General features: G+C 34.6%; 1 protein-coding gene across 1 annotated transcript in view; it reads left to right on the plus strand.

Moving 5' to 3' along the window:
- The first annotated feature begins 10545 nt into the window (after positions 1-10545).
- LOC120199986 overlaps positions 10546-26968 on the plus strand; it is a 33160-nt gene continuing 16737 nt past the window's right edge. The window contains exons 1-4 of the mRNA XM_039200942.1: positions 10546-10653; positions 11274-11324; positions 11513-11582; positions 15695-15936. Coding sequence (XP_039056873.1) covers positions 10546-10653; positions 11274-11324; positions 11513-11582; positions 15695-15936 — 471 coding nt within the window. The remainder of the gene's footprint in view (positions 10654-11273; positions 11325-11512; positions 11583-15694; positions 15937-26968) is intronic.

Below are 26968 nucleotides of genomic sequence, written 5' to 3' on the forward strand. Positions count from 1 at the left end.
TATAGTTCTCACATATGTCCATGGGCTAATCATGAGATAATAACAACAAATATATGTTTGTGATATGATAAATGTTGTAGAAATGATATGATGTTGTGTGGTGTATATTGTTGATTAAGGGTTTAAGTATAAAAGTATGTGATTAAAGATAAACGTTAATGATGCTTTGTGTATAGGTATATTTTGTTAAGTAATCTGATATGATTTTGTATGCTATGATGAAATAAGGTGATTTAGTATAGCATGATAGAATGAAACATGCATGCATTGTTAAATGTTATTAAGTGCATCATAAGTTTTATTTGTCTCACTAAGTCATCGACTTAGCGTGTGAGTGTTTCACACGTAGGTTCCGGAAAGCTAGAAGAAAAGCTAAGAGAGTAAGACAGGTCAGCATCTCTCTTACAAATTTCATATCAGAAAATAGATGATTTAAATGATTTTGGTTATTTTGAATATAATTGGCATGTACTAAAGGATTGAGTTAATATGCTCTGATTAATTTTAGTTATTGTGGTCAAATTATGTAAATAAACTGCTTTTACTTTAATTAAAGTTTTAATTTTTTTTTTTGAATTTTGTCAAGAGTCAAAGTTTGAAATGTCAATGTGACACCTCGGACTCGTATCCGGGTCGGGTACGGGTTGGGGGTGTTACAGTGATCCTATAACTAGCTGATCGATCACATGTTCGTCCTAAGGGCATAATTGAAGATGTCATTGTAAAAGTGGACAAGTTTGTGTTTCCAGTTGACTTCTTCATTTTAGTCGTCGTGGCTGATTTTAGTTATTGTGGTCAAATTATGTAAATAAACTGCTTTTACTTTAATTAAAGTTTTAATTTTTTTTTTTGAATTTTGTCAAGAGTCAAAGTTTGAAATGTCAATGTGACACCTCGGACTCGTATCCGGGTCGGGTACGGGTTGGGGGTGTTACAGTGATCCTATAACTAGCTGATCGATCACATGTTCGTCCTAAGGGCATAATTGAAGATGTCATTGTAAAAGTGGACAAGTTTGTGTTTCCAGTTGACTTCTTCATTTTAGTCGTCGTGGCTGATGAAAACGCACCCATCATTCTTGGGTGACCCTTCTTAGTTACTGGACGAATCCTAATAGACTGTGAGAAGGAAGAGTTCACGATGAGGGTGGGAGATCAAAGCGTCATATTCAATATCTTCAACTCAATGAAATATGTTGATGATTCAGAAGAATGCCATTGTATTAGAGTCATGGAATCAATGGAGGAAGATGGAGCAGAAAATCTTGACCAAGGTGAATTTTTACATATAGAAGAGTATGATACTTTGTGCCAAGATAAAAAATTTCTGACGTAGGAACAAAAGAATTTTGGCCCAAGAAAAAAAATTATGACTGAAGATTATGAAAACTCTTGCCTTGGCAAAAGTTTTTCGATTGAAGCAGATGACAGATTTCCTGAGAATGAAACCAAAGTAAGTTATGAGGATAAATTATTGGAGATGAAATAGTCTATATTCCTTCAATCTATACTAGGTACGAGATTCGAACCCTTGGACTTCAATGAATTTATTCCCCCTAAACCATCATTACAACATGCACTACCTTGGAACTTAAAACTTTGGCATCACATTTAAAATATGCTTATCTGGGTAGAGATGGGACTTTACCGATGATAATTTCTGCTAGTCTAATCCTCAAGCAAGAGGGAAGTTTGTTGAATGTTTTGTCACAACACAGAATATCTATCGGATGAACCACATGTGATTTAAAAGGAATCATCCCTACAATATGCATGCACAAGATCAACTTAGAAGAAAGTCATAACAATTCTATGGAACCACAAAGAATACTTAACCCAATAATGAAAACAGTGGTGATGAAGGGAATCATAAAATGGCTGGATGCTGGAGTGATTTATCCAATATCCGATAGCTCATGGGTCAGTCCAGTGCAATGGGTGCCAAAGAAGGGTGGTGTGATCATGGTTAAGAATGAGAATGATAAGCTTTTTACTACAAGAACAATCACGGGCTGGTGGATATATATGGATTACAGGAAGCTCAATAAAGTAACAAAGAAATACCAATTTCCTCTCCGTTTCATTGATCAAATGCTTGATAGGTTAGCAGAAGCATTTTACTATTTCCTTGACGAATATTCTGGATACAATCAGATAGCCATAACGCTGGAAGATCAGCAGAAGACCATTTTTACCTATCCGTATGATATATATGCCTTTAGAAGAATGCCGTTTAGACTATGTAATGCTCCGACAACTTTTCAGAGGTGTATGATGGCCATTTTCTCAGTTATGGTGGAAGACTTCATGTAAATATTTATGGACAACTTCTTCGTCTCGGGCGATGACTTTGACCGATCTCTTTGTAACTTATCTAAAGTGCTGAAGTTATGTGAAGAATCCAACCTTATGCTAAACTGGGAGAAATGCCATTTTATGGTGACCGAAGGAATTGTGTTGGGACACAAGATTTCTCGCCAAGGCATTAAAGTGGATAAAGCCAAAGTGGATGTAATCGAGAATTTACCTCCACCAACCACTATAAAGAGCATACGAAGTTTCATAGGGCATGTAGGATTCTATAGATGGTTCATCAAAGATTTTTCTAAAAGCTCAAAGCCTTTATGTCTTTTTCTTCAACAAAGTCAAATGTTTGTGTTTAATGATGAATGTTTGAATGCTTTTACAAATATTAAGAAAAACTTACCTCGACATCAATTGTTGTTCTACCTGATTGGGACGTCCCTTTCAAGCTCATGTGCGATGCTAGTGACTATGTATTAGGGGCGGTGCTAGGGCTACGAAAAGGTAAACCCTTTCATGTCATCTACTATGTGAGCTGCACCTTTAACGATGCACAGATGAACTATACAACAACTGAAAAAGAACTTCTTGGTTTGGTATTTACATTCGATAAGTTTTGGCCATATCTCATAGGAACTAATGTTATAATGCATACTGATCACTTTGCCATTATATACTTATTTAATAAAAAAGATACAAAGCCTAGGCTCATTTGATGGATATTATTACTACAAAAATTCGATTTAGAGGTAAAGGATAGAAATGGTACTAAAAACCAAGTAACAGATAACTTGTTTAAGCTTGAAAACAAAACCATTTGTCGACTGAAGGATATTCAGGAGGATTTCCTTGATGAAATGATTTTATTTGCCACGGCTGTGATGTGGTACGCTGACGTAGTTAACTTTCTTGTTAGTGGTGTTATGCTTTCAGACTTATTTAGCCAGGGAAGAAAAAAATTCAGACATGTTGTACGCCGCTATTACTGGGTTAAACCATTCCTTTTCAAGCAATGTGGCGACCAAATAATCCGCAGATACCTCCTTGAAGAAGATCATAAGGAGAATCTATTTCATTTACATTCATCCCCATGTAGAGAGCACTTTAGTGGAATGAGGACTGCATCAAAGGTCCTTCAATTCAGTTTCTATTGGCCCACCTTGTTCAAAGATGCACATGAATTCTATAAGTCATGTGATCGATGCCAGCGCACTGGAGCATATAAAAGAGAAATGAGATGCCATGGCAAAAATATTTTGGAAGTAGAGCACTTTAATGTATGGGGATCGATTTTATGGAACCTTTCCCCTTATCTTTTGGTGATCTATACATACATTTGGCGATCGACTACGTTTTCAAATTAGCAGTAAAGTTTTATGGCCCTTATAAGATTATTGAAAAGATTAGGGAAGTAGCCTATAAACTAGACTTACTAGATTCCTCGCGGTTGTACCTAGACAAAACATTCCTAGATTTTATAAGAGCTTTCGAGTGATTGTCATTCTTCTAGGAATAGATGCCTAAATTTTAGAAAATTAGGGAAGATCAACATTGACAATGGTACTAATCTGGGATGGTGAGGTTATAATCTACCTTAGAGATAAGAAGAGGGTTTAGGGTCGTAGTTACTTGAGTAGGATAGGCAGTGAATGCAATTCACGTTGAGAAGTACTACCGCAACAACAGTCTGACAAACCAAGGGTCGTAGTTCACACCTGGTAGTATTGTTGTAGTAACCATTCTTGAATACTCTAGTAATCATGTCGGGTAATTTAAGTATAGCTCACCAAATCATTCTATTCATAAGTTAATTCTTCATCTTAGCAAAACGAACTTGAGTGCTTTGTAAAGAAGTCTTCCTGTGTGAGGTTTCTCTGAATTTATTAATCTCAACGCTTTTATTCGCTTTAATATTTTTAAATAGTTTACTTGTGCAATATTTTATTACCTCGACTACACTTTTCTACATCATATACTTTACAATAGTTCTTGCTCAGACAATACTCTTCCATTAGTTTACTTCCCCTAGTATCTCTTATTTATGTTTAGATAATAAATTTAGGACTAGTTGGTGATACCTAGTTCTAGCTACAACAAAACATCAATAATTCTCACCAATTATATTATTTGCATCGATTGTGTATACTTGCACATATTTGCTTGCCTTAGCATATACATTTACAAGCGATCATATAACCAATTAGTAGTTACACAAACGAAATGAAACTCCTAATTTAAAATTCAGACTGAATAGTATCGGTATCCCTCCTATAGTACTGATGCTTCTCTTCTATGGTACCGATACCTATTTTAGTATCAATACCATTTTGGCATTCTGGAATTTCACCCTCAATAATAGTATCGATACCTTACTCTTGGTATCGATACTAATTCTTCAATATCGATACTAATTCATCAGTATCGATATTGTTCATCATGTTCAACCTATTTCCTTCAATTTAACAATATAATATCAGTATTGTTCGTCCAATACTGATACCCTTGCCCATATTTCATTTATTTCACCTCAAAATTTTCCCAAAAAGTCACCTAAATCTCTTACTCTTAGATCCATTCAACCCTTCAAACTCATTAACACTTGAAACAAACCGACAAATGAAAAGAATAACCAACTTGAAACATATCTCACCTTATCAATGGAGTCACGGGAAGAGAAGAAGAAGAAAAGTGAACCAAGCTTCCAGATACTTCCCTTTTTCTAATCTTTACATGCTTAAAATATTATTTAAAATGAATTTTAAATTCATTTATTGCAAAAAGACCTCTTTACCCTTCTATTCTTCCATATTTTTGAATAAGTTCTAAACACAAATTCTAAAATTAATCCTTAAACTTTTTAATTTATTCTAATTAAACCACTAAATTTTAATTTTTTTCATTTTAGTCACTGATCCGATGTTTGGGGTATTACAATTCTCCCCCTTAAGAAAATTCTTCCTTGAATTTTCACTGTACAAGGAGATAAGGAAATTATCTTCTCATTTCCTCTTCATGTTCCCATGTCGCATCTTCTACTTTGTGATTTCTCCATAGAACTTTAACTATGTTAATCATCTTGTTCCTTAATTGTTTGACTTCATGCGCTAAAATCTACACTGGTTCTTCCTCATAGGTCATATCAGATTGGACTTCGATTTCTTCTGATGCTAAGATGTGAAAAGAATTCGATCGATATCTCTAGAGCATTGAAACATGAAAGACATTGTGGATCTTTTCCATTTCGACCAAAATGAAGTACCTTCTTCCAAGGAGAGACTTTTAAAAATACATTATCTCCTTTTTGGAATTCAATTTCCTTTCTTTTTAAATCCGCATAGGACTTCTGTCTATCAACAACTATCTTAAGATTATCTTGAATAATCTTCACTTTGTCTTCGACTTATTTGATCAGCTCTAGCCCTACTAAGTCTCAATCTTTCAATTCAAACCAATTCAATAGTGTTCGACATTTTCTTTCATATAAAGCTTCATAAGACGCCATCTTGATAATCGATTAATAACTATTATTATAAGCAAACTCTGCAAGCGACAGACACTTTTCCCACGATCCATGGAAATCAATAACACATGCTCCATGTAAAGTCTTTCAGAACCTCGAAGTAAACCTTGGATCTCTATTAGATACTATTGAAAATGGCACTCCATGAAGTCAAACTATCTCCTTGATGTATAATTTTGCATACTTATCCATTGAAAAATCAGTTCGAACAGGAATAAAATGTGCGGTCTTTGTTAACCGATCTACAATAACCCAAACTGAATCTTTTTTGTTCGGTTTCAAAGGTAACCCAATTACGAAATCTTTTTTGTTTGGAATAGAGACCGGTTGCAGTAGTCCTGAAGGTATTTGATGTTCAGCTTTCACTTATTGGTAGGTTAGACACTTTGAAACAAACTCTGTAATGGCTCTTATCATGCATGGCCACCAATATCTTCCTTTTAAGTCTTGGTACATCTTATTCCATCCTGGATGCATAGTCAGCGAACTACAATGCCCTTCAGAAAGAATGTCTCTCTTCAACTCTTCATCATTTGGAATACAAACTCTGTCTCTGTAGTATAAGCATCCATTTGACCAATAACAATGTTATTGGTAATATAATCCATCCTCAAATCTAATATAAAACAAATGATTTACACTCACCTTTGCCTCGCGTAAGTCTTAAATTAAGTCATTTTTATTTTCGATCAATCTCGTACTATGTTGATTCCTTCGATACATTTTCATTCCAAATATACACATAGATATGTCCAATATCAATACCAACTTTCCATTAACATATAACCAATTAGTAGTTACACAAATGAAATGAAACTCCCAATTTAAAATTCAGACTGAATAGTATCGGTACCACTCCTACAGTACCGATACTTCTACTCTATGGTACCGATACCCACTTCAGTATCGATACCAATTTGGCATTATGGAATTTCACCCTAAATAATAGTATCGATACCTTACTCTTGGTATCGATAACCTTACTTCAGTATCGATACTAATTCAATCAGTATCAATATTGTTCATCATTTTCAACATATTTCCTTTAATTTAACATTATAATATCGGTATTGTTCTTCCAGTACCGATACCCTTGCCCAGATTTCATTTATTTCACTTTGAATTTTACCCAAAATTCACTTATATCTCTTACTCTTAGATCCATTCAACCCCTCAAACTCATTAACACTTATCCTAATTAACTTATATCCAATAATCCACTTTTAACATCCAAATTTCTCTATGGAATTCTTAAAACTAAAAATCATACCATACATTCAAACATGTTCTCAATCATTTCTAACACTTCAAATCCCTTAGTTAGATCTTTGAAAAGTCAATTATGCCTTTAGAATCCAATTACTAACCAAATTTCATCATTTCACTTAAAAACCCATTTCACTAATTCACTAAGAATTCTTTAATCACTTAGTTTTTCTTCATCTTTAAGCTTCCTTAATCTTATATACCACTTAAAGATTCAAAAAACCCACAAATGAAAAGAATAACCAACTTGAAACATATCTCACCTTATCAATGGAGTCATGGGAAGAGAAGAAGAATAAGAAGAAGAAGAAAAGTGAACCAAGCTTCCATATACTTCCCCTTTTCTAATCTTCACAGTTCACATGCTTAAAATACCATTTAAAATGAAATTTAAATTCATTTCTTGCAAAAAGACCTCTTTGTCCTTCTATTCTTCCATCTTTGCTAATAAGTCCTAAACATAAATTCCAAAATCAGTCATTGAACTATTCAATTTATTCCAATTAAACCACTAAGTTTTAAATTCTTATATTTTAGTCACTGGCCCGATGTTTGGGGTATTACAATTGCATATTGGTTTTTAAACTAGGATGCTATAAGTTCTTCCATGATGATAGATAACAAAATTTTCAATTTAGCCTCATGTATCTTGCGAAAAATTAGTATGTTCATATTGCAAGTGTTTTTTTCTTATTGGCAATTTTAATTTTATCTAATCTTGCTAGAAAATTCGATGTCATTTTTTGTTGACATTTTAAGTTTTCCATTCACATTATGTAAGGAGTTTTTGACAAATGAAATTAGTAAAAATAAAAGTAAAATATAAGTTACTTTTGATTTCAACTTCTTTCTGTACTGCCCTTCAAGCTTGGATGTATATATTATACAAACACAACTTCGGTTTGAATTTATCAAAGTTGGTTCTTGGGAACTTTGGTGAGTATATCAACAAGTTGTAGTTGAGTGGGAATGTAACTTAATTGGACTATTCCATTGTTGACTTTCTCTGAAATAAAATGTTTGTCAATCCTTATTTGCTTGGTTCTGTATTACTATACTAGATCTACAACAATACTTATAAGAGGATTGACTGTCACTTTGCATTTTGATCTGACTCTTTAATAATCTCTGAATCCATAATCTTTCAAAGATTCCTAGAGCAAGCGCTGGGAATTTTGCATATGCACTACTTCTTGAAACCATAAATTGTTTTTTTTCTTTTCTATGTAACAAGATTTCCCCAAACGAAGGAACAATAACAACTTGTTAATCTCCTCAATTAATTTTCCAGCCCAACTTGCATTAGTGTACACTTTTATCTCAAGGCTTTCACCATTTTTAAAGAGAAAATCGTGATTTGGTGTCATCTTTAGGTATCTAAGGATTCAATTTACAACCTCTAAGTATTCTTCAGGTGGATCATTCATATATTTGCTAACAATGTGCATTGATAATCCAATGTTTGATCTTGTGTGTGGTAGATTAACTTGTTTACTAGCCTTTAATACTGTCTTTTATCAACTGGTACCCCGCTTCATTTTTCCTTAACTTTAGGTTGGGATCTATAGGTGTTTCTATTGGTTTACATCCAAACCCCTCTTTATTTTCCTTGACTTTAGGTAAGGATTCATAGGTGTTTCTATTGGTTTACATGCAAGCATATCGATCTCAATAAATCTAAGATATACTTTCTTAAAGTTATTATTTTTCCTATATTAGATCAAGTAACTCCATCCCTATAAATTATTTGGGAGCATCAAGGTCCTTAATTTCAAACTTAGCAACAAGTAGTCTTTTCAGTTTGATAAATTCTTATGAGTCATCCCTAGTTATAATGACATCATTAACATAAACAATCAGGTTGGTGTTTTTACCTTTTGATGAGGTTTCCAAAAATAAGGTGTGATATACTTTGCACTGACTATATTTATATATGAACATTACTTTGGCAAACCTATCAAACCAGGCACGAGGTGACTGTTTTAGATCATACAATGACTTCTTTAGTTTGCACACTTGATAGCTATTTGAAGGGTTTTTTAGGTCTGGAGGTATCTCTCTAAACATCTTTTTCAAGGTCTCGTTCAAAAAGGCATTCTTGATGTGGAGTTCATATAGAGGCCAATTTTTATTTATCGTTAGTGATTATAGTACTCGAAATGTATTCAACTTGGCAGCGGGTGCAAATGTTTCTTGATAATTAATTCCATATGATTGAGTAAAGCCCTTTGCCACCATCCTAACTTTTAACTTCTAGAAACTCCCATATGTTTTAAACTTCATTGTGAACATACATTTGCAAGTTGTTGGCTTATTTCCTTGTGGTAACTTTGCAAGGATCCATGTTCCATTGCTGTCCAAGGCTTTGATTTTTTTTCGAGAACCCTTTTTTATGCTAGAATCTTTAAAGCTTCTTGAATTGATTTTGGATTTTGTATGCTATCAAGAGATGACTTGAACGCTTTCTATGACAATAACTTCTCCTAGGCCACATGTCTCTCAATAGGATAGTTGATGCATGTTCAAACACCCTTTCTCTGAGTAACAGACAAATCTAAATTATCAGTAATACTAATAAGAGGCTCACTAGGTGGAGATTCCATTTGAGACTTCAGTGGTGTGTTGTATCGAGTTGGAGATGGTAACTTTTTTGGATTGACACTTTGGGTAGGAATGTGCACAAATTGAGTGTTATGAAGGTTGTCCCAAAGCTGAAATTCTCTTGAGTTCTCCCCTACATTCTAGATATGAAAAAAATATAGTTGGTGTTTAAAATGGTTACATCAATGGAGTTTTACATTTTCCTAGTAATAGGTGAGTAACACTTGTACCCTTTTTAATTAGAATACATTAGAGAAACACATTATGTTGGCTTGGGATCAAGGTTGGTTCAGTGTTGGTGTATGTGAACAAAGGTAGAATAACCAAAGACTTTAAGTGGAAGATTGAAAGACAAAGATCTAGCATGTTGTAAGACTTGTAGTTGGACTTCATGAGGTCTTTGAAATTTTAGCACTCCACTAGGCTTCCCCCAAAAGTGTTTAGGTAAAAGATTAATGAACATGAGTGATGTAACTACCTTCAGTAAGTGTTCACTTTTCCTTTTGGCTATCCCATTTTGCTTAGGTGTGTTAGCACAAGAACTCACATGTATAACCCCTCTTGCTATGAAATAAGAGCCCAAAGTTGATGTAAAATAGTCACTACCATTATCTATTTTGAGAATATGAATTTTTCTCTTAAATTTAATATGAATCATTGAATAAAAGGACTTTAATATTTCGTTTGTTTCAGATTTTTCTTTTATAAGGAATGTTCAAATGGTTCTAGTGTGATAATCTATAAAAGAAATGGACTAACAAGCTCATTTAATACTGTTCACACGTGAAGGTCCCAAATGCCACTATTAATCATAGAGAATGGATGTGAAGTTCAGTATTGGATACTAGGATAGACATGTCAAGTGTGTTTTGCAAGTTGACAAATTATGGAAGACATGGAATCTTTATTGATGAACAAATGAGGATGCAACTTTTCAAGTTAAACGAAATTAGAGCGACCAAGGCAAAAGTGTCAGAATTTGACTTGATTTGAAACAAAAGCATAATTAAAAGAGGACTTAGGAATTGAAAAGACCACAACACATCTCAACACTGTCAATCACCTTTCCCGAATCTGCTGCATGAAATTCAAAAAGGTTTGATTGTAATTGTCACAGTTCAAATCACGGGTGAGTTTGTTAATAGATAGATATTAGATTACAATTTTATTTTGGAACATAAATGACATATGAGAGGTCCTTTTTAATTTAATTGATTTGATTCCATCTGTTATTTGAACCATATCGGCTTGATTATGGGTTGGACTAACCTTTATTACTAGAGGTAATCAAACATTTTCTGATCCAAACGTTTTATGATATTGCACTAGAAAATAATACCCGCCTTGCAAGTTGTATGATTGTTTATAAAGTTCAAAATTTTCATCTTAATACTTTTAGAGAAATATTGTCTTGAGTTTTAGTAGGGTCAATCATCGCAACACAACTCAATTACTTGTTTAATTGAGCTATTCTTCTTTTCTCCTTGTTTGGTTTGTGATACTTTTTCTGTTATTTATTTGAGACTTAGATACTTGTATAATTCTTGAGTAGATAGTCTTAATTTTGCATTTTTTTTGTTTAGCTTGTAAAATTCCCATTTGATGTTAGCTTTGGAAACTATGTGTACAATTGGGTAATCCTAGTGAGAATCAAAAGATACTTTAAGTAGAAAGGTTTTACTTTTTTGACCATTGAATTTTTAAAAAAATGTTATTCTTAAGCCATTAAACTTTTATATAACTGTAATTGTTTTCAGTTTGGATGTGTTAATCTTGTTAATATTGATGTGAAAGGATTCTTCATAATTGTGTTTTCTATCAGATCAAGGAAATTGGTCGGAAGAACAGGGAACTTCGTCATGCCTTGGAATATGTTGATTTTCCTCATGAAAGTAAGTTCTCTCTATCTAGCTAAGCTATTGTTTTGAATATGATAAAAAAACTATTTTTTAAAATTCCACTTAATATAATTTTCATAAGAGGACAAAACTAGAAGTTGGGAGAAAATAATTGTGTTGTGACCCAGGTATTCAAATAGCAGAATGCAACCGCAGTAGCAGCAGCTATTTCGTGGCAGCGTCACCGTTTGAAACTGATATTCGAGAAAATCACAGTGGGTAGTGGAATCACGATGATAACAGTCCGTCGAAGCCGCAATTTAGCGTTTAATGGTAAATTGCGTCGATAACGAGACGCTATCCTTGTTATGCAAAAGTCTTAAAAAAAAGAACAAGCAGAAACAGGGGAGGCCAAAGAGAAGAGATGTGCTCAATCGACCAAACTTCAGCCGTGGGAAAATAAGCGATTAAAGAGAGTAGGCCAAAGAGGAAACAGGGGAGGAGATGAGGAGTCAAAAATCGGAGAAAAATGAAATCCCTACCTGAGAAGAGTAAGAAACCCGAGAAGTGAGAAGAGAAAAAAAGCCGTTCCACTCTTACTCAGTTACTACCATTTTCTATTCTTTTTAATTAGGGTAAACTACAATAAATCATCACCACTATAGCAGAATTGTTCTACCGCGGCGTTTTAAGAGTAAACGCCACTAACTTTAAACATATAGCGGCGTTTACATTCCAAACGCCATAAAATAGTAACTTTAGCGGTGTTTTTATACAAAACGTCACGACATAGTAGTACTTTAGCGGCATTTTTATAAAAACACCGCTATAGACTCGTATTTTAGTGGCGTTTTGGTACAAACGCCGCTATATACTCGTATTTTAGTGGCGTTTTTGTTTTTAAAGGCCGCTATAGACTCATACGTTAGTGGCATTTTTATACAAATGTCGCTAAAGACTCGTGTTTTAGTGGCGTTTTTATATAAACGCCGCTAAAAGCTCATAATTTAGTGGCGTTTTTATATAAACGCCACGTAGACTCTTATTTTAGTGGCGTTTCTATATAAATGCCGTAAAAGACTCGTACTTTAGTGGCGTTTTTATACAAACGCCGCTAAAAACTCGTGTTTTAGTAGCGTTTTTATATAAACGCCTCTAAAGACTGATGTTTTAGTAGCGTTTTTATATAAACGCAACTAAAGACTCATATTTTAGTGGCGTTTTTATATAAACGCAACTGTAGACTCTTGTTTTAGTGGCATTTTTAAAAATGCCGCTAAAGACTCGTGTTTCAGTGGCATTTTTATGCAAACGCCACATGTTTACAATTTTTTTAAATCCCACCGGCCTTTAACCCTTTTTCACTTTTCCTACTTCACATATTTTTTATTCCCGCCGAAGTTAAACATAAATCCCTAAACAAAGCATCTTTCTCCCTCGTCTCTATCCAATGAGAGGGAAATAATATTAGGGTTTTAGAAAAAACAGAGAGAAATAGGCAATTATTTAGGTTAGGGTTTTGATTTTTCATCGTTTGGCTATAAGAAAGAAAACAAAATGGTGGTAGACAAAGGAAAGAAGATGAAAGTAGCAGAGAATGGAGAAGAAGAGAAATCTGAACAAATTGAAGGAGACCTCATTCTCTCCCCCCTCCTCTTATTTCTTTGAAAAACTTATTTCTTATGTTTCCTGTACCCATTTGTTCTAGGATGTTTGCTAGGGTGATGGCACCAACTGTGTTTTTAGTGTTACTATGCTTACTGTTCGGGATCTGGTTATTTCAGACTTTGGATTTGATAGTTTACCTATTTGATTGTTCTCTATTGTATTATCTTTTCCATCATGTTGTCGGGTTTATGAAATTGTAATTTCATTTGCAGTAATGTTATATGACAATATTGTTAATAAAGAAAGGTAGTGCCTGTTAGCCCTCAATTATCTTGCTAAACTAGATGGTTTCCTTCTGGTTTGTGTGTAAGAATTAAATTTTACATGCAGCTAAAAAGGATCCAACAAAAAGCCCTGGCTGGGAACGGTTCGAGTTCGACAAAGATGCCCCACTTGATGATGAGGAAGTTGAAGGTTAAACATCTATCCATATCATCTCATAACTGTATCTGAAAATCAATTAGAATCTATCAGTGTCACATGATAATTTAGCCTGTGGAAAAATAGTTCCTCTCAATTTGTTTTATGTGTTTCCCCATTTAGCTATTTAATATAAAATTTAACAGGTATTAGATGTTAAACCTCATAAGTAATGATGAGTATTAGTATCCAGCATTTGATTTAGGGAATCTATTGGTTTATAATAATCAATGATTATCATTGAATATGTACTTCACTTATAAATTTATATATTCGAGTTGGCTTTGCAACCTTTAGCTTGAAATATTTGTAATCCTGGAATGAACAAAGGTGTACTAGAACTTACTTCATGTGCCTCATTGTTGGCAGTTGCTGAAGATGATGCATCATTAGTGAAGCATATTAGCCGGAGCTTTCAATTTTCTGCCATACAGGTGATGCATCATTCCTTTTCATCTATCCTTGTTTCAAATTCCAATTGATGTTCATGCATACATGTTATATTGTATGTTGTTATTTGTGTTTTGTGGGAGACAATTAGTTTGGTTGTTGAAGCATAACGGGTGTTGTGTTTATATGTAGGCAAGGAAGGAGGAGCAACTGAAAGCAGCTCACGATGAGGCCATTTTTGCCACAACATCTTCTCTTTCTGTTAAAGTAGATAGTGAAACGGAGCTAGTGGATTTAATTGAAAGAGCAATAAAGACTAAAATCTAGTGAACACTATTTTTTTAATTGAATGTGAAAGAACATAGACTAAATCCTAGAGAACAATGCCAAACTACATTACATTTAATTTTAATGTTTATACATTTTAAGTTATTTTGTTCTTAAGTATTTTTTGCATAATTTGTGTCTTAATTAAAATGTATGGTTGTTAATTAGATAAAGCTACATGATATAAATTTAGGTGATGTAGAGAGAAATGAAATATGCAAAATCAAAAAATCTTAGCCAAATAAAGGTAATTAGCGGCGTTTGTATCCAAAAACGCCGCTATAGATCTCGACCTTTTGCGGCGTTTGTTCCCAAAATGCCGCTATAGATATGACCTTTTGCGGTGTTTGTTCCAAAAACGACGCTATAGATATGACCTTTTGTGGCGTTTGTTCCAAAAACACCGTTATAGATCTCGACTTTTTGCGGCGTTTATTCCAAAAACGATGCTATAGATATGACCTTCTGCGGCGTTTGTATCCAAAAAAGCTGCTATAGAAACAAACTTTTTACGACGTTTGTTCCAAAAACGCCGCTATAGATCTCGACCTTTTGCGGCGTTTGTTCCAAAAATACCGCTATAGATCTCGACCTTTTGCGGCGTTTGTTCCAAAAATGCCACTATAGATCTCGACCTTTTGCGGCATTTGTTACAAAAACGCCGCTATAGATCTTGACCTATGGCGGCGTTTTTGGTTCTCAAACGCCGCTAACTTTAGCGGCGCTGGTTTTAGCAGTGCTTCTTGCGGCGTTTTTCCTATCGTCGCAAGTGCTTTTAGCGGTGCTTAAAAACACTGCTATAGGATTAAAAAAATGCCGCTAAAACTCTATTTTGCTGTAGTGCACTTAACTTTCTTATCTCTCTTATTTTACCCACTAAACTTTAAAATTTTTCAATTTACTCATTAAACTTTCAGATTGCTACTATTTTGGTCATTCCTTAACATTATAATTATAATTATTATGTTTTAGGATAAATTGTGCGAAATTTTAAAAAATTCTCGACCGCGACACCCGTAGTGATCGCAATAGCATCCACTATGTCCGCAACCGCGATAAATGCGACGCGACCAAAAACTCGATTACAAACCTTATTTACATCCCTGTTGTGACCTAATGATCAAGTGAACAGGTATCAGGAGGCAGGTAGTTGCATGTTGAATTCCTAAGTGTTTTTCCTTCCTTTTTAAAGGAAAACAAAACTAGTGGTTTACCTAAAAGTTTCGAGTTCCATACACACACTGTTCTCACCAACAGTTAGACACATTATAAATGTCAATGATTTCATTATCTTATTGGGAGAGATTTAAATGTTGTTTAAGAAAATTTCAATGATTTCATTATATTTTTCCCCTTTATAGAAATACGTTGGACAAAGTTATATCAGTGTAGTAAATCTAAGGACAAAAAGCGAACTTTGATGGTGCGCCCTTGCTTTCCTTCAGTTTACCGTGAACATCAGATGCCTAATGTCCATATCATCTCGGACACTGTTGTCATAGCCAATGATGTTTGGAAGGTGGGTGATTTGGTAGATTGGTGGACTGACAATTGCTTTTGGACTAGAAGGATAACTGAAAAGTTTGATGACGAAAATGTTAAGGTATTAATTTTTTATTTATGCTTGATGTTTGAATTGAATGGATTTCTCAACATATCTTTCTTTATTTCAAGAGTTATTTGAGGAGACATCTATATTTTGTTTTCTATAATTGTTGGCTCATATTTTATTAGCTGTGGATAATTATAGTTGTTTTAAGATATTTTCTTAAATGTTTGTACAACACTTTTATCCTACTTACTATCTGGCTATTTGCACCTCTTATACACCATATCCAAACATCCTCTTAAGTTTGGATTAGATGGTGAACAATTTTGAATTAATTTTTTGTATATTTAAACCAAAATCATTATTGGATATATATATAGACATTTCTACACACATAAATAAGTAAATTACTCCCTATAGTAAACTAAAACTAAAATAGAATATCTACAAGATAGGAAAATAGAATAAAACTAATTAATTCCATGATTTCCTAATATAAAAGTGGCAACATGGTTTTCTTCAAAGTTTCAAAATCATTCGGTCATTTTTTATAGTTTAGTGGGCAAATCTTACATTAGCAGATTCTTACCATTGCTCAAATAAGGTTAATTCTGTCCATGAAGATTGGTGTCCTCCTTTGTCAGGGTTTTTTAAGGTTAACGTGGATGGTGCTATGGATAGTTTTTGGGAGAAGGGAGACATAGGTGGTTTGCTTCAGGACGAGAAGGGTGTCATGCTGGATTCGTTTTCTGAGAATGTTGGTTCGGGTCCTCCAGTTATGGCAGAACTGTTGGCTATTAAGAGGGGTCTACAACTATTTCTGGATTGAGAGTGGGCATCAAGGGGAAGTCTTATTTTAGAATCTTTTCTATAAAAAAAATGATTTCCTAATATCCGCAAAACTTGAAACTATATCTTATCTTTAAGACTGAATATTCGACCTTCAGTTGGGTTTTACGTACCCAACTTGCAACACAATCTCTCAAGGTTAGGTAGTTAAAGAGTCTTCGTTAGAATATTTGCACACTGCTCTCGAGTTGGACTGTATATCAATTGTATTTTCGAATTCCCTAATTTTGTTTTTTTGCAATAAAGTGTCTATAAATTGTAACATGCTTGGTTTGATCGTGATGAATTGGATCCTTTTGCAATATTGATGGCCGTTTGGTTATCACATTCGAGCAATTGAGCTTTACTATCTTTCCAAATTCCATTCCCAACTCTGCCATTACTCGCATGTTCCAAATTCCTTTACAAATTGTAATTGCAAGTGCTCATAGCTCCTATTCAGCATTGCTTCTGGAAACAACAGATTGATTTACTTAATCGTCACAAGATTTCCCCATACAAAGAAACAATATCACGAGTTGATCTACTATCTATTTAACTTCTTGTCTTGTCTATATGTGAGTGCAACACTATATCTTGGTAGTCAGTCAGTCTAAATAGCAACCCCTTTCTTGGAGTCCACTTCAGATACCTAAAAATTTGGCATATGGCATTTATGTGTACCTCCATTGGTACATTGAGTTTTTTCTTAAAGTCCGTTGAAGTGCTTGTTGGTCTACAATCAAGTATATCATTTTCCTTTAGTAAGTCTAAGATGTATTTGCTTTGTGAAACAAATTTACCTTTTCTTGATCGAGTCAATTCCGCTCTTAGAAAGTATCCAAGGGAGCCAAGATCTTTGACTTCAAATTCTTCAGTTAATGTATGTTTGATCCTTGCTCTCTCTTCCATATCATTTTCAGTTCGAATGATATTCCACGTAGACAATAAATATAGCCAACTTATTTATTGAGGAATGCTTCACAAACATCGTGTGATCAACTTGGCACTAGATAAAATAAAACCATGATCTTTTACTGACTTAGAAAATATACCAAACTATACTCTTGGATATTGTTTTAGTCCTTATAAAGACTTCAATATTTTATACACCTTTCTTCTAAATCTCAGATGGAATCTCCATATAGACCCATTCTTCGAGATTTCCAATTAAAAATGCATTCTTAGTATCTAACTGATGAAGTGATCACTTTAAGTTTGCAGCCAAGGATACAAGAATACAAATAGCTTTAAGTTCTGCAACTGTAGAAAATGTTTCTAGATAATCAACTTAATAGGATTGAGTGAAACCCCTGTCAACTAATAGTGCCATACGCCTCTCAATGCTTCCATCTACTTTTTCCTTCACAGCAAATACCCATTTATAGTTTATTTTCTTCCTTAGTGGAAGATTCATAATAAACCATGATCCATTTTTTTCAATGCACTAATCTCTTCTTGAACTGCTTATTTCCATCCTGGATGACCTGAGCTTCTTGAATATCAGATGGAGTCTGAACTTCATCTATTCATGAGAGAAACGCTCGAAAGGACCTTGGAAAAATTTGCATAAATCTTTAATTGGATGTTGAGTGCATGTTTGTGTACCTATTCATAGGGCAATTAGCAGCTCAAAATCTCCTTCTATTTGAATCTCCTCGTGTTCTTGTTCATTTTTTCCCTCTTGTGTGAGTTTCTACTGTTGTTGGACTTGCCTTAGAACCTTGGACAAGTGTGGGATATGTCGTGTGAATTTTTGTTGTGAACTCCCCTGAATGTCTTTGGGAGAAGTGGATTGTTTTTAAAGAATGTAACATCAGTGGTTTCAAATACACTCTTGAGTAGTGACACAAAAACATTTATACCTTTTTTTTTTGTGGAGTAATCAATAAAGACTTTGTGGATCGAGAAATAAGTTATGCTTCTATTATGTGGGTAGACTTGGACAAAGGTAGAGAATCCAAATACTTCTGGAAACGGATTGTATGATAGGAACCAAGTATGAGGAAAGAGATGCACGAGATTGCTAAGGATTTGTCAAGGTGTTTGAAATTCGTAGACACGAGGTGGTAACCTGTGGATTAGATTTGTTGAAATGATGATAGCTTCCCCTTAGGTATTTTGGTACGTTGGTAGAGAATATAATTGAGTGGGCCATTTCCAACAAATGTCTATTGTATCTCTCTGCTGTCCTGTTTTGTTGCAGAGTATTGACACATGAACTTGGACTATTCTCTGTTTAGATAGGTTTCTCCCAGAGTAAGGTAAAAATATTTATTAGCATTATCAGACAAACCAAATTGAGTTTTGAACCATAGAATTGAAGGCTTGAAATATTCTTTCAACTTTGAAAGGAATTTATTAGTCTTATATGATAATTGATAGGGTAAATTACACATTTAGTATCTAAACTATTAGTTTATTTCGTTTTAGTACCCAAACTTTTATTTGTTTCAAAACCATATCTAACGTTTACTTTTTGTTTCATTTTAATACCCCTCCGTTAAAAACTTAACGGAACTATTGCACGTGGTATTTTTTAATGGGTAAATTACATCATTAATCGCTTAACTATCTTCTCACTCCTATTTTGGTTACTAAAGTTTAAAATTTTTTAATTTAACTACTCAACTTTCAAATTGCTCATGTTTTAATCACTCTAGTTTATTTTATTGATAATTTTTGTGACATGACATTTTTATTATTATTTTATTAATATATAATTAAAATAAAAAATTAAATTTGAAAGTTAAGTAATTAAATTAAAAAAAATATAAACTTTAGTGACCAAAATAAGAGTGAGAAGATAGTTAAGTGATGAATGATGTAATTTACCCATAAAAAAGTGTCATGTTGTAACAGTTTTGATAAGTTTTTAATGGCGAGGTACCAAAATGAAACAAAAACTAAACGTTAGGTATGATTTTGAAACAAATGAAAGTTTAGGTACTAAAAATAAAATAAATGAAAGTTTAGGCACAAAAAAGAAACAAAATTAATAGTTTAGGTACGAAACGTGTAGTTTACCCTAGGTAATAAAACTCACAAATCACCATGTCCTGTTAATGTTTTTTGATTCGTGAAGGTCCCCAAATATAACTATGAACAAGAGAAAAAGGTTTTGATGGTTGGTAAGAAATCCTTGGATAAACGTATCTAGTATGCTTTGCAAAGTGACAAATCTCACAGTTGAAAAGTTTTAGGTTTTTATTGATGAAGAAATAACTTTTCAAGGTACAAGAAATTAGGGTGACCTAACTGGTAGTGGCACATCATGATTTCACTATCCTTATTGAGACTTGCATAAGAGTTAAACTGACTTGAAACAAAAGTAGATGGATTCGTAACAACTACTAGGGCCCATCCATACTCCGGTTGCTAAAGGAGGTATAATTCATGACACCTTTCAACATAGCCAATCTTCGTATTTGAATCCAATTCTTGAAAATCACACTTTTGGAAAGAATGTTGTTAAACAATGGTTATCACAAGTCAATTTACTAATGGAAATCAGATTACAATCAAGATTAAGAACATAACATATTTGAGAATGATTCTTTGTTTATATTTGAACTGTTCCGGTACCGACCACTTTAGATAAAGTGTCATCAACAATTTTTAGTGTGATAATCAAAGGAGAATGTCCCATCTCTTTTCATATGATCCGATGCTCCACAATCAATGATTCACTATTTGAATTGTAGTTTACCTTAGAACGTAAACTCGTACCTTGTGTGGCAGTAGATTGCTTTGTGTAGTTGTTCCTTAGAGAAGAGGCTGGATTCGGTTGTGTACTGTTGTCCCCTATGACATTGGTCGAGTTTGCACGGCTATATTAAGTTGATCTATTTAACTTCCAATCCGTTGGTTTTCAGTGTAGCTTCCAACATGTCTCCTTTGTATTACTAGGTTTAAAAGAATGATCGCACTAAGGTTTCCTTTCTTCCGGCTGACGATTATCTGCTTGAGGCCCTAACCTACTAGTATCAAGTACACATCCATCTATGTTTGGAGGTGGTTATAGGTTGCCTAACACTACCTTCTTATTTTCTTCTCTCTGAACTTTTGAAAACGTCTCTCAAATACTTGAAAGAGGTTCTGTTCTCATATTTTGCCTCTAAAATAATCTAAACTTTTCATATCCTGCCTTCGGACATTTCTACTCATTTTTTTTTATAGAAATAGAAGGTCTCATTAAAAACCTCCCTCTTAGTTGGCTCTTATGAAAGAGGCAACTAGCGAAAGGAGGAAAAGAGTACCTCATCTTATTAATAAACTATAATTACATATGATTACAACTTACATAATAAATCAATCCCCTCCTTAGCTAACTTGTCTGCCTCCCAATTGCAGCTCCTAGGAATCCGTCTAACAATAATACCCTAGCAGAAACTAAGGCCCCAATTTCCCCAACAAAAGTACAAAAAAACGTAGGGGATGAAAATGGCATCAAAATCCAATCAACTGTTGTTTTACAATCACTCTCTAGGATTAGTCTTCCCTTCAATGCCCATTCAGAAGAAAGGAATAAATCAATTCCTTGTTTAATAGCTTTCAGCTCAGCTAACATAGGAGGACCAGGTCCCACAGAAATAGAAAATGTAGTTAAAGTAGAACAATTCGAATCTTTCAAGACTCCTCCAATTTCACCCTGCAGCCCATCACCTTTTACCGCTCCATTAACATTGAATTTAAAGAAATCAGAAAGAGGCGGAGACCAGTAGAAAACCTTCTTTTTTTTATAGGATTTAATAGGTAATCTGTTTGCAAGCGATGGATCCCCCACTAGTAAGTCAACCTGAATATTAGCATGAGGGAATTTAGCTAAAAACCATTTAGCCAACCTAAATCTGGAAATGAAGAACATAGATGCAGTGTCTAGTTTCCAGTTTTCAAACACTACTAAATTCCTATCTTTCCATAAAGACCATAGAACAACTCCTGGAATAAACTTCCAAATAGAAGAATACTCCCTTAGATAAGACCAAGAACAAAGTAGGGAAGAAGGATCTTGGGTCGTAACCGAAAAAATATCCCAAAACCTTGAAAATCTATACCACAACTCCTCTGCAACCGAGCAAGATATAAAAAGATTTTGAATTGTTTCCTCATATTTATGACATAAATGACACAAAACATCTTCTAGAGTAACCCCTCTTTTCTTCAATTCCACTCTAACCGCCAATTTTTGGTAAGTAATCTTCCATAGAAATGTTTCCACTCTAGGAGGAGCCATTCTAGACTACACCCACTTCTTTCAGTGAAAAGAACCTCCAGTTCTGCTTGAAATAATCATTCTACAAGATTTTACCAAAAACAAACCGTCACATTTCCTCGACCACGCAAGAAAATCATCCACAGATTCATTCAGGGCTATGTTCTCAATCAAAAGCATTAAAGAAATCCACTGATCCAATTCCCAATCACAAAGATTCCTCCTTAGCTGAATGTTCCAAACCCAACCATTATTTTCAAAGCCACCAAATTTAGCCACTTTGCTCATTTTGTTAGTCGAAAGAGTAGGGAATTGAATCTTTAAAGAAGATCCTTTGACCCAAACATCATTCCAAAAATCAATTGACGTACCGTTCCCCACTTGAATCTTTGAATTGGACCTCAAACACTCCCCTATCTCATCCTTTTTCTCATAGTTACTCGGAATACCTCTCCATAACCAAGAATCTTGAGGAGAAACAACCTTGCATATTGACAGAGATAAATTACTGACATTATACGTACAACAAATTAATTTTTTCCACTGAGAGTCTTTCTCATTTGCATACTTCCAAACCCATTTCCCAAGTAAAACTCTATTAACCAAACTCAAGTCCAAGACTCCCAAGCCACCCTCTTCAAATGGTTGACATACCGTACTCCAATTCACCCAATGAACCCATTTCTTATTTGATTCTTCACCCCAAAGAAATCTAGCCATTACTGAGTTTAGTTTCTGATTTACCTTAAACGAAATTTTGAAAATAGAGAGGTAGAAAATAGGTAAGGAGGACAACATCGATTTTACCAACACCAATCTTCCAGCCATCGATAAAGAGGCAGCTTTCCAACCTGCTAAGCTGATGTAAACTTTCTGTAATACTGGCTCCCACAACAACTCTGAATTTTCTTTGCTCCTATCGGTAAACCTAGATAAGTCATAGGAAAAGATCCCACCCCACAGCTTGCTTCCAGTGCATATTCTTTTAAATTGTCCTCTGCCATATTAACACCAAACAATTTACTCTTGGACAGATTAAGGTCTAGCCCTGACATTAAGCTGAACACCCTCAATACTCTCTTGATATTAAGAATTTGGGTTGAAGAGTCTCTGCAGAATAAGATTAGATCATCTGCAAACTGGAGATGTGTCAAATTAAAAAAATTCTCTTTCTTACCAATATTGAACCCTTCGAAAAGACCAATATTAGTAGCCTTACTCAACATTAAATTTAAGAGCTCACCATCAACATTAAACAGAAGAGGGGACAAACTATAACCTTGTCTCAACCCCTTTCCCATTTTAAATTCTTATGTAGGAGATCCATTAACTAGAACCGATATTGAAGCAGAAGAAATACAATAATCAATCCAAGAAATACATTTGTCCCCAAAACCCATTACCTTCAATAATATAAAAATAATTGGTCATTCCACTGAATCATAGGCTCTGCGAAAATCAACTTTGAAAACAACTCATTTTATTCCCTTTTCCTCCAATAATCTATAGATTCATTGGCCATAAAAGCACAATCAATCAGCTGCCTACCTGGAATAAAGGCGAATTGCGAAAGGCTGATTAAATCTTTAATAACAGAAGTCAATCTTCTTGATAAGATTTTGGAGATTATTTTGTATAAGCTGCCAACTAGACTTATTGGTCTGTAGTCTTCAATACCTTCAGGATTTAGTTTCTTAGGAACCAATGTAATAAAAGCATGATTGACCCCATGCTCCCAACGCCTCCCTCTGTGAAAATCATCCACAAACTTCATAAGTTGATCCTTCAGTATAGGCCATAATTGTTTAAAAACCCATCATGAAACCGTCTGAACCCGGGGCTTTGGAACTCTCCGAATAAAACACTGCTTCCCAAACTTCCTGTTTTGAAAATTTTACCTCAAGACCATTCTTCTGATCCTCTGATAATTTCACAAAATTAAGATTAATATCCTCTACCTCTAGTGTAGCTTTTGTACTGCAATTCTCCTTAAAATACTCAAAGACAGTTTTTCAGCTTATTCGGATCAAAAATTTCTTCATTAGCCACTTTCAAAGCTGAAATTAAATTCATTATGTTTCTATTAATTGCTGTTAAATGGAAAAACTTCGTATTCCTATTCCCTTCCTTGATCCACTTCAGTCTTGATCTTTGTAACCAAATACTCTCTTCCCTCCTGTGCAACTTCCACAATTCATTCTGGACATAAACAACAAATCCCATTCTTGAATGGAAATCCCTCCTTCTTGTAACTTCAATTCTAGACCATTTATCTTGCCTTCTAGATCAGAAATATCTTCAAAAATCCCCTTTTGATTCATATTGGTCCTATTACTGATCTTTTGTTTTGTTCCTCGAAGTCAAGTAAACAGTCCCCTTCGACCTTTAGCATTCTTCAATTTAGACAATGAATTTTCCACCAACTCAACAAACCCATCTTCCTTTAACAAGTAGTTTAATAATCGAAAAGGCTTAGGTCCCCAATTGTTGCATTTTTCTACTAACACCAATGGATTATGGTTTGAAAGGGATTTGGGTAACATTTTATGGATCACATTAGAAAATTGATTTAGGAAGGAACCGCTAATAATAAACTGATCAAGCCTTACCCAAGTAGGAGACTCTCTATTGTTGCACCAGGTATATCTTCCTCTAACTAACGGTAAATCCATAAGATTAAAATGTTGAACAAATGATCTAAACAAATCCATAGAAGGCCAATTTTTTTTTATACACCACATTTCTCCTCTGTATCCAAATATGCATTAAAATCCCCCTATGCAAACTGGAAGATTTAAACTCTACACAAAACACATCAGCTCCCTAAAAAACTCTTCTTTATCAGCCTCTACTGACGGACCATACACATTTATTAAAACATAATCAAAGTTATACAGCTTGAACTTCCCTGATAATGCTATGAATCTATTTTGATTATGTTCTGCACTGACCTCAAAAAAATTCTCATTCCACAAACATATCAATCCATCTACAAAACCCTCAACTGGATGAAAGATATGACCTTCAATAGATTACCCCCTAACTTCCTCTATAGACCACTATTACAAACATATAGTTTTGACTCCTATAAAAATAGGATGACTGGCTTCTCTCTATTAACAAGTCTGGCCACTGTTCTGATTTTTTCTCTTCTCCCAAGACCTCTAATATTCCATGTGATTACTTTTAACTTTGACATTTTAATTGAAAATCATAAACTCCAAAACAAACCATTAGAAATCATCAGGATCTCCTTGAAGACCCCTTCATATTTATCTTAAAAATCTCCTCCTATAATAATTGTTGTACCCTTTAAAGGTAATCCCCAACAAGTCACAGACCTCCCTAGTAGCAACAACTTCATTCCTAGCTTTAATAGAAGATTGGGAAGACTGTGATAACTCCCTGAGTTGTTCTAACAAATCCCTGACCATACTTCTAAAAACCCTTTTATATACTCTATCAAAAAAGCTGATAGACACTTCAGTATCCGAGCATACACTTCCTGAGCGACGTGGAGCTATTCTCAACTTTCTCTGATTAATAAGACTTTTAGACCGAGGAATACATTGATCCTGATGTTTGGTTGGAACTAGATGAATCTCCTTTGCTTTAAACTGACCATCCCTCTTAAGTCATGAAATGTTTCCCCCTTGATTCTCATAACTCTTATTCCTTACACTCAAACTTCAGAAGCTTTCCTCATTGAAGCTACACTATCCTCCATGACCTTCTTCATCTTTTTTAAACATTCTGATTGATCAACTGAAAATTTACTCCTCTCTACATCCTTATGAATCTGTAATATGGAAACGTGATCCCCATCCAAACTTCTTGAGCCAACAGACTTTTCTTTATTCATTTCAGCACCCTGTTTGCTTAGAACCACTTCCTTATCCCCCTGTGAATTATCTTTCACCACCCTATCCTCTCCTTCATCAGCAGCAAGCAAATGATTTGCAAAAATGGCATTGGGCTGTAAAATAAACTTATCCCCAACCCATTTTAAATTGTATGCAGACCCACTAGGAAACAATTTTTTAATTGATAAAAAAGCAGCCTCATTGTCCTCTGATTGAACTAAATCCACCAGGTCAATTATATCTCTCAATCCCAGGCCCACGTGATTACCCTTCTGGTTTGTCCTATTTTCTAAGAAACCTGACAGGCCACAATCAGAATTATCTGCTATTGACTTACTCAATTGGACATGTCCCTCACTAACTCCATTCACTCCACTATTCTGCCCATAATTCATCCAAGAAATGACTTTAAGCCTAGCATCCTCTGTGAACTCATCCCTATTTACTGCAAAAGTAGAACGTCTACCATCTCCCTCCTCATACAAGACATAACCACTGTTCCTTTTTTTTTTGAAAATTTCTCCATCTTCTTCCTCCCTTTTTTTTATTTATTCAAAACAGACCCCAGTGAGATCTTAAATTTAAACGATCTGTCATACGAGCTTATCATCACCGTATCAGGAACATCATAAGGACTTTCCACCCTGTGTAGAACTTTCGCCAACGAGAGGTCCGATCTGCTCTCTGAATCTTCATTAAAACATAAAAACTGTCCCAACTTCCTAGTAAGTTTTCTCATGAATGCCTCATTCCAACACAGTAGAGGCAATCCAAATAACTCTATCTGGAAAAGGGCCGATAGAACTCCATCCTTGTTCAGAACTAGGGCCAACCAGTCTAAGCATAAGAACAACTCTTCATTTTTATTCATCCATGCCAGTGAGAACTCCTCCACCGAATTGAAAGTAATGATGCACGTATTACATGCATAACCCCATCTTACAACATGAACTTCCATACCCTCTATCTCCAAAGCTTCCTTTAACGAGTCATGGTCGAAAGTAGATTTCATTATCTCTGTTAATGAACGTTGAACCCATTCCAAATTTTCTGATGGAATATGCATCTCCCAAACGTTCCTCACACTAGGTGCATTCTGCTTGTTACCCGCCAAGTTTGCCCCTGACACTGTGTTGAGTTAATCGATTGACGGAATTGGCCAAGAGGGGGATGAATTGGC

Source organism: Hibiscus syriacus, unplaced genomic scaffold (assembly GCF_006381635.1).
Source record: "Hibiscus syriacus cultivar Baekdansim isolate YM2019G1 unplaced genomic scaffold, ASM638163v2 tig00000340_pilon, whole genome shotgun sequence".
NCBI lineage: Eukaryota > Viridiplantae > Streptophyta > Magnoliopsida > Malvales > Malvaceae > Hibiscus > Hibiscus syriacus.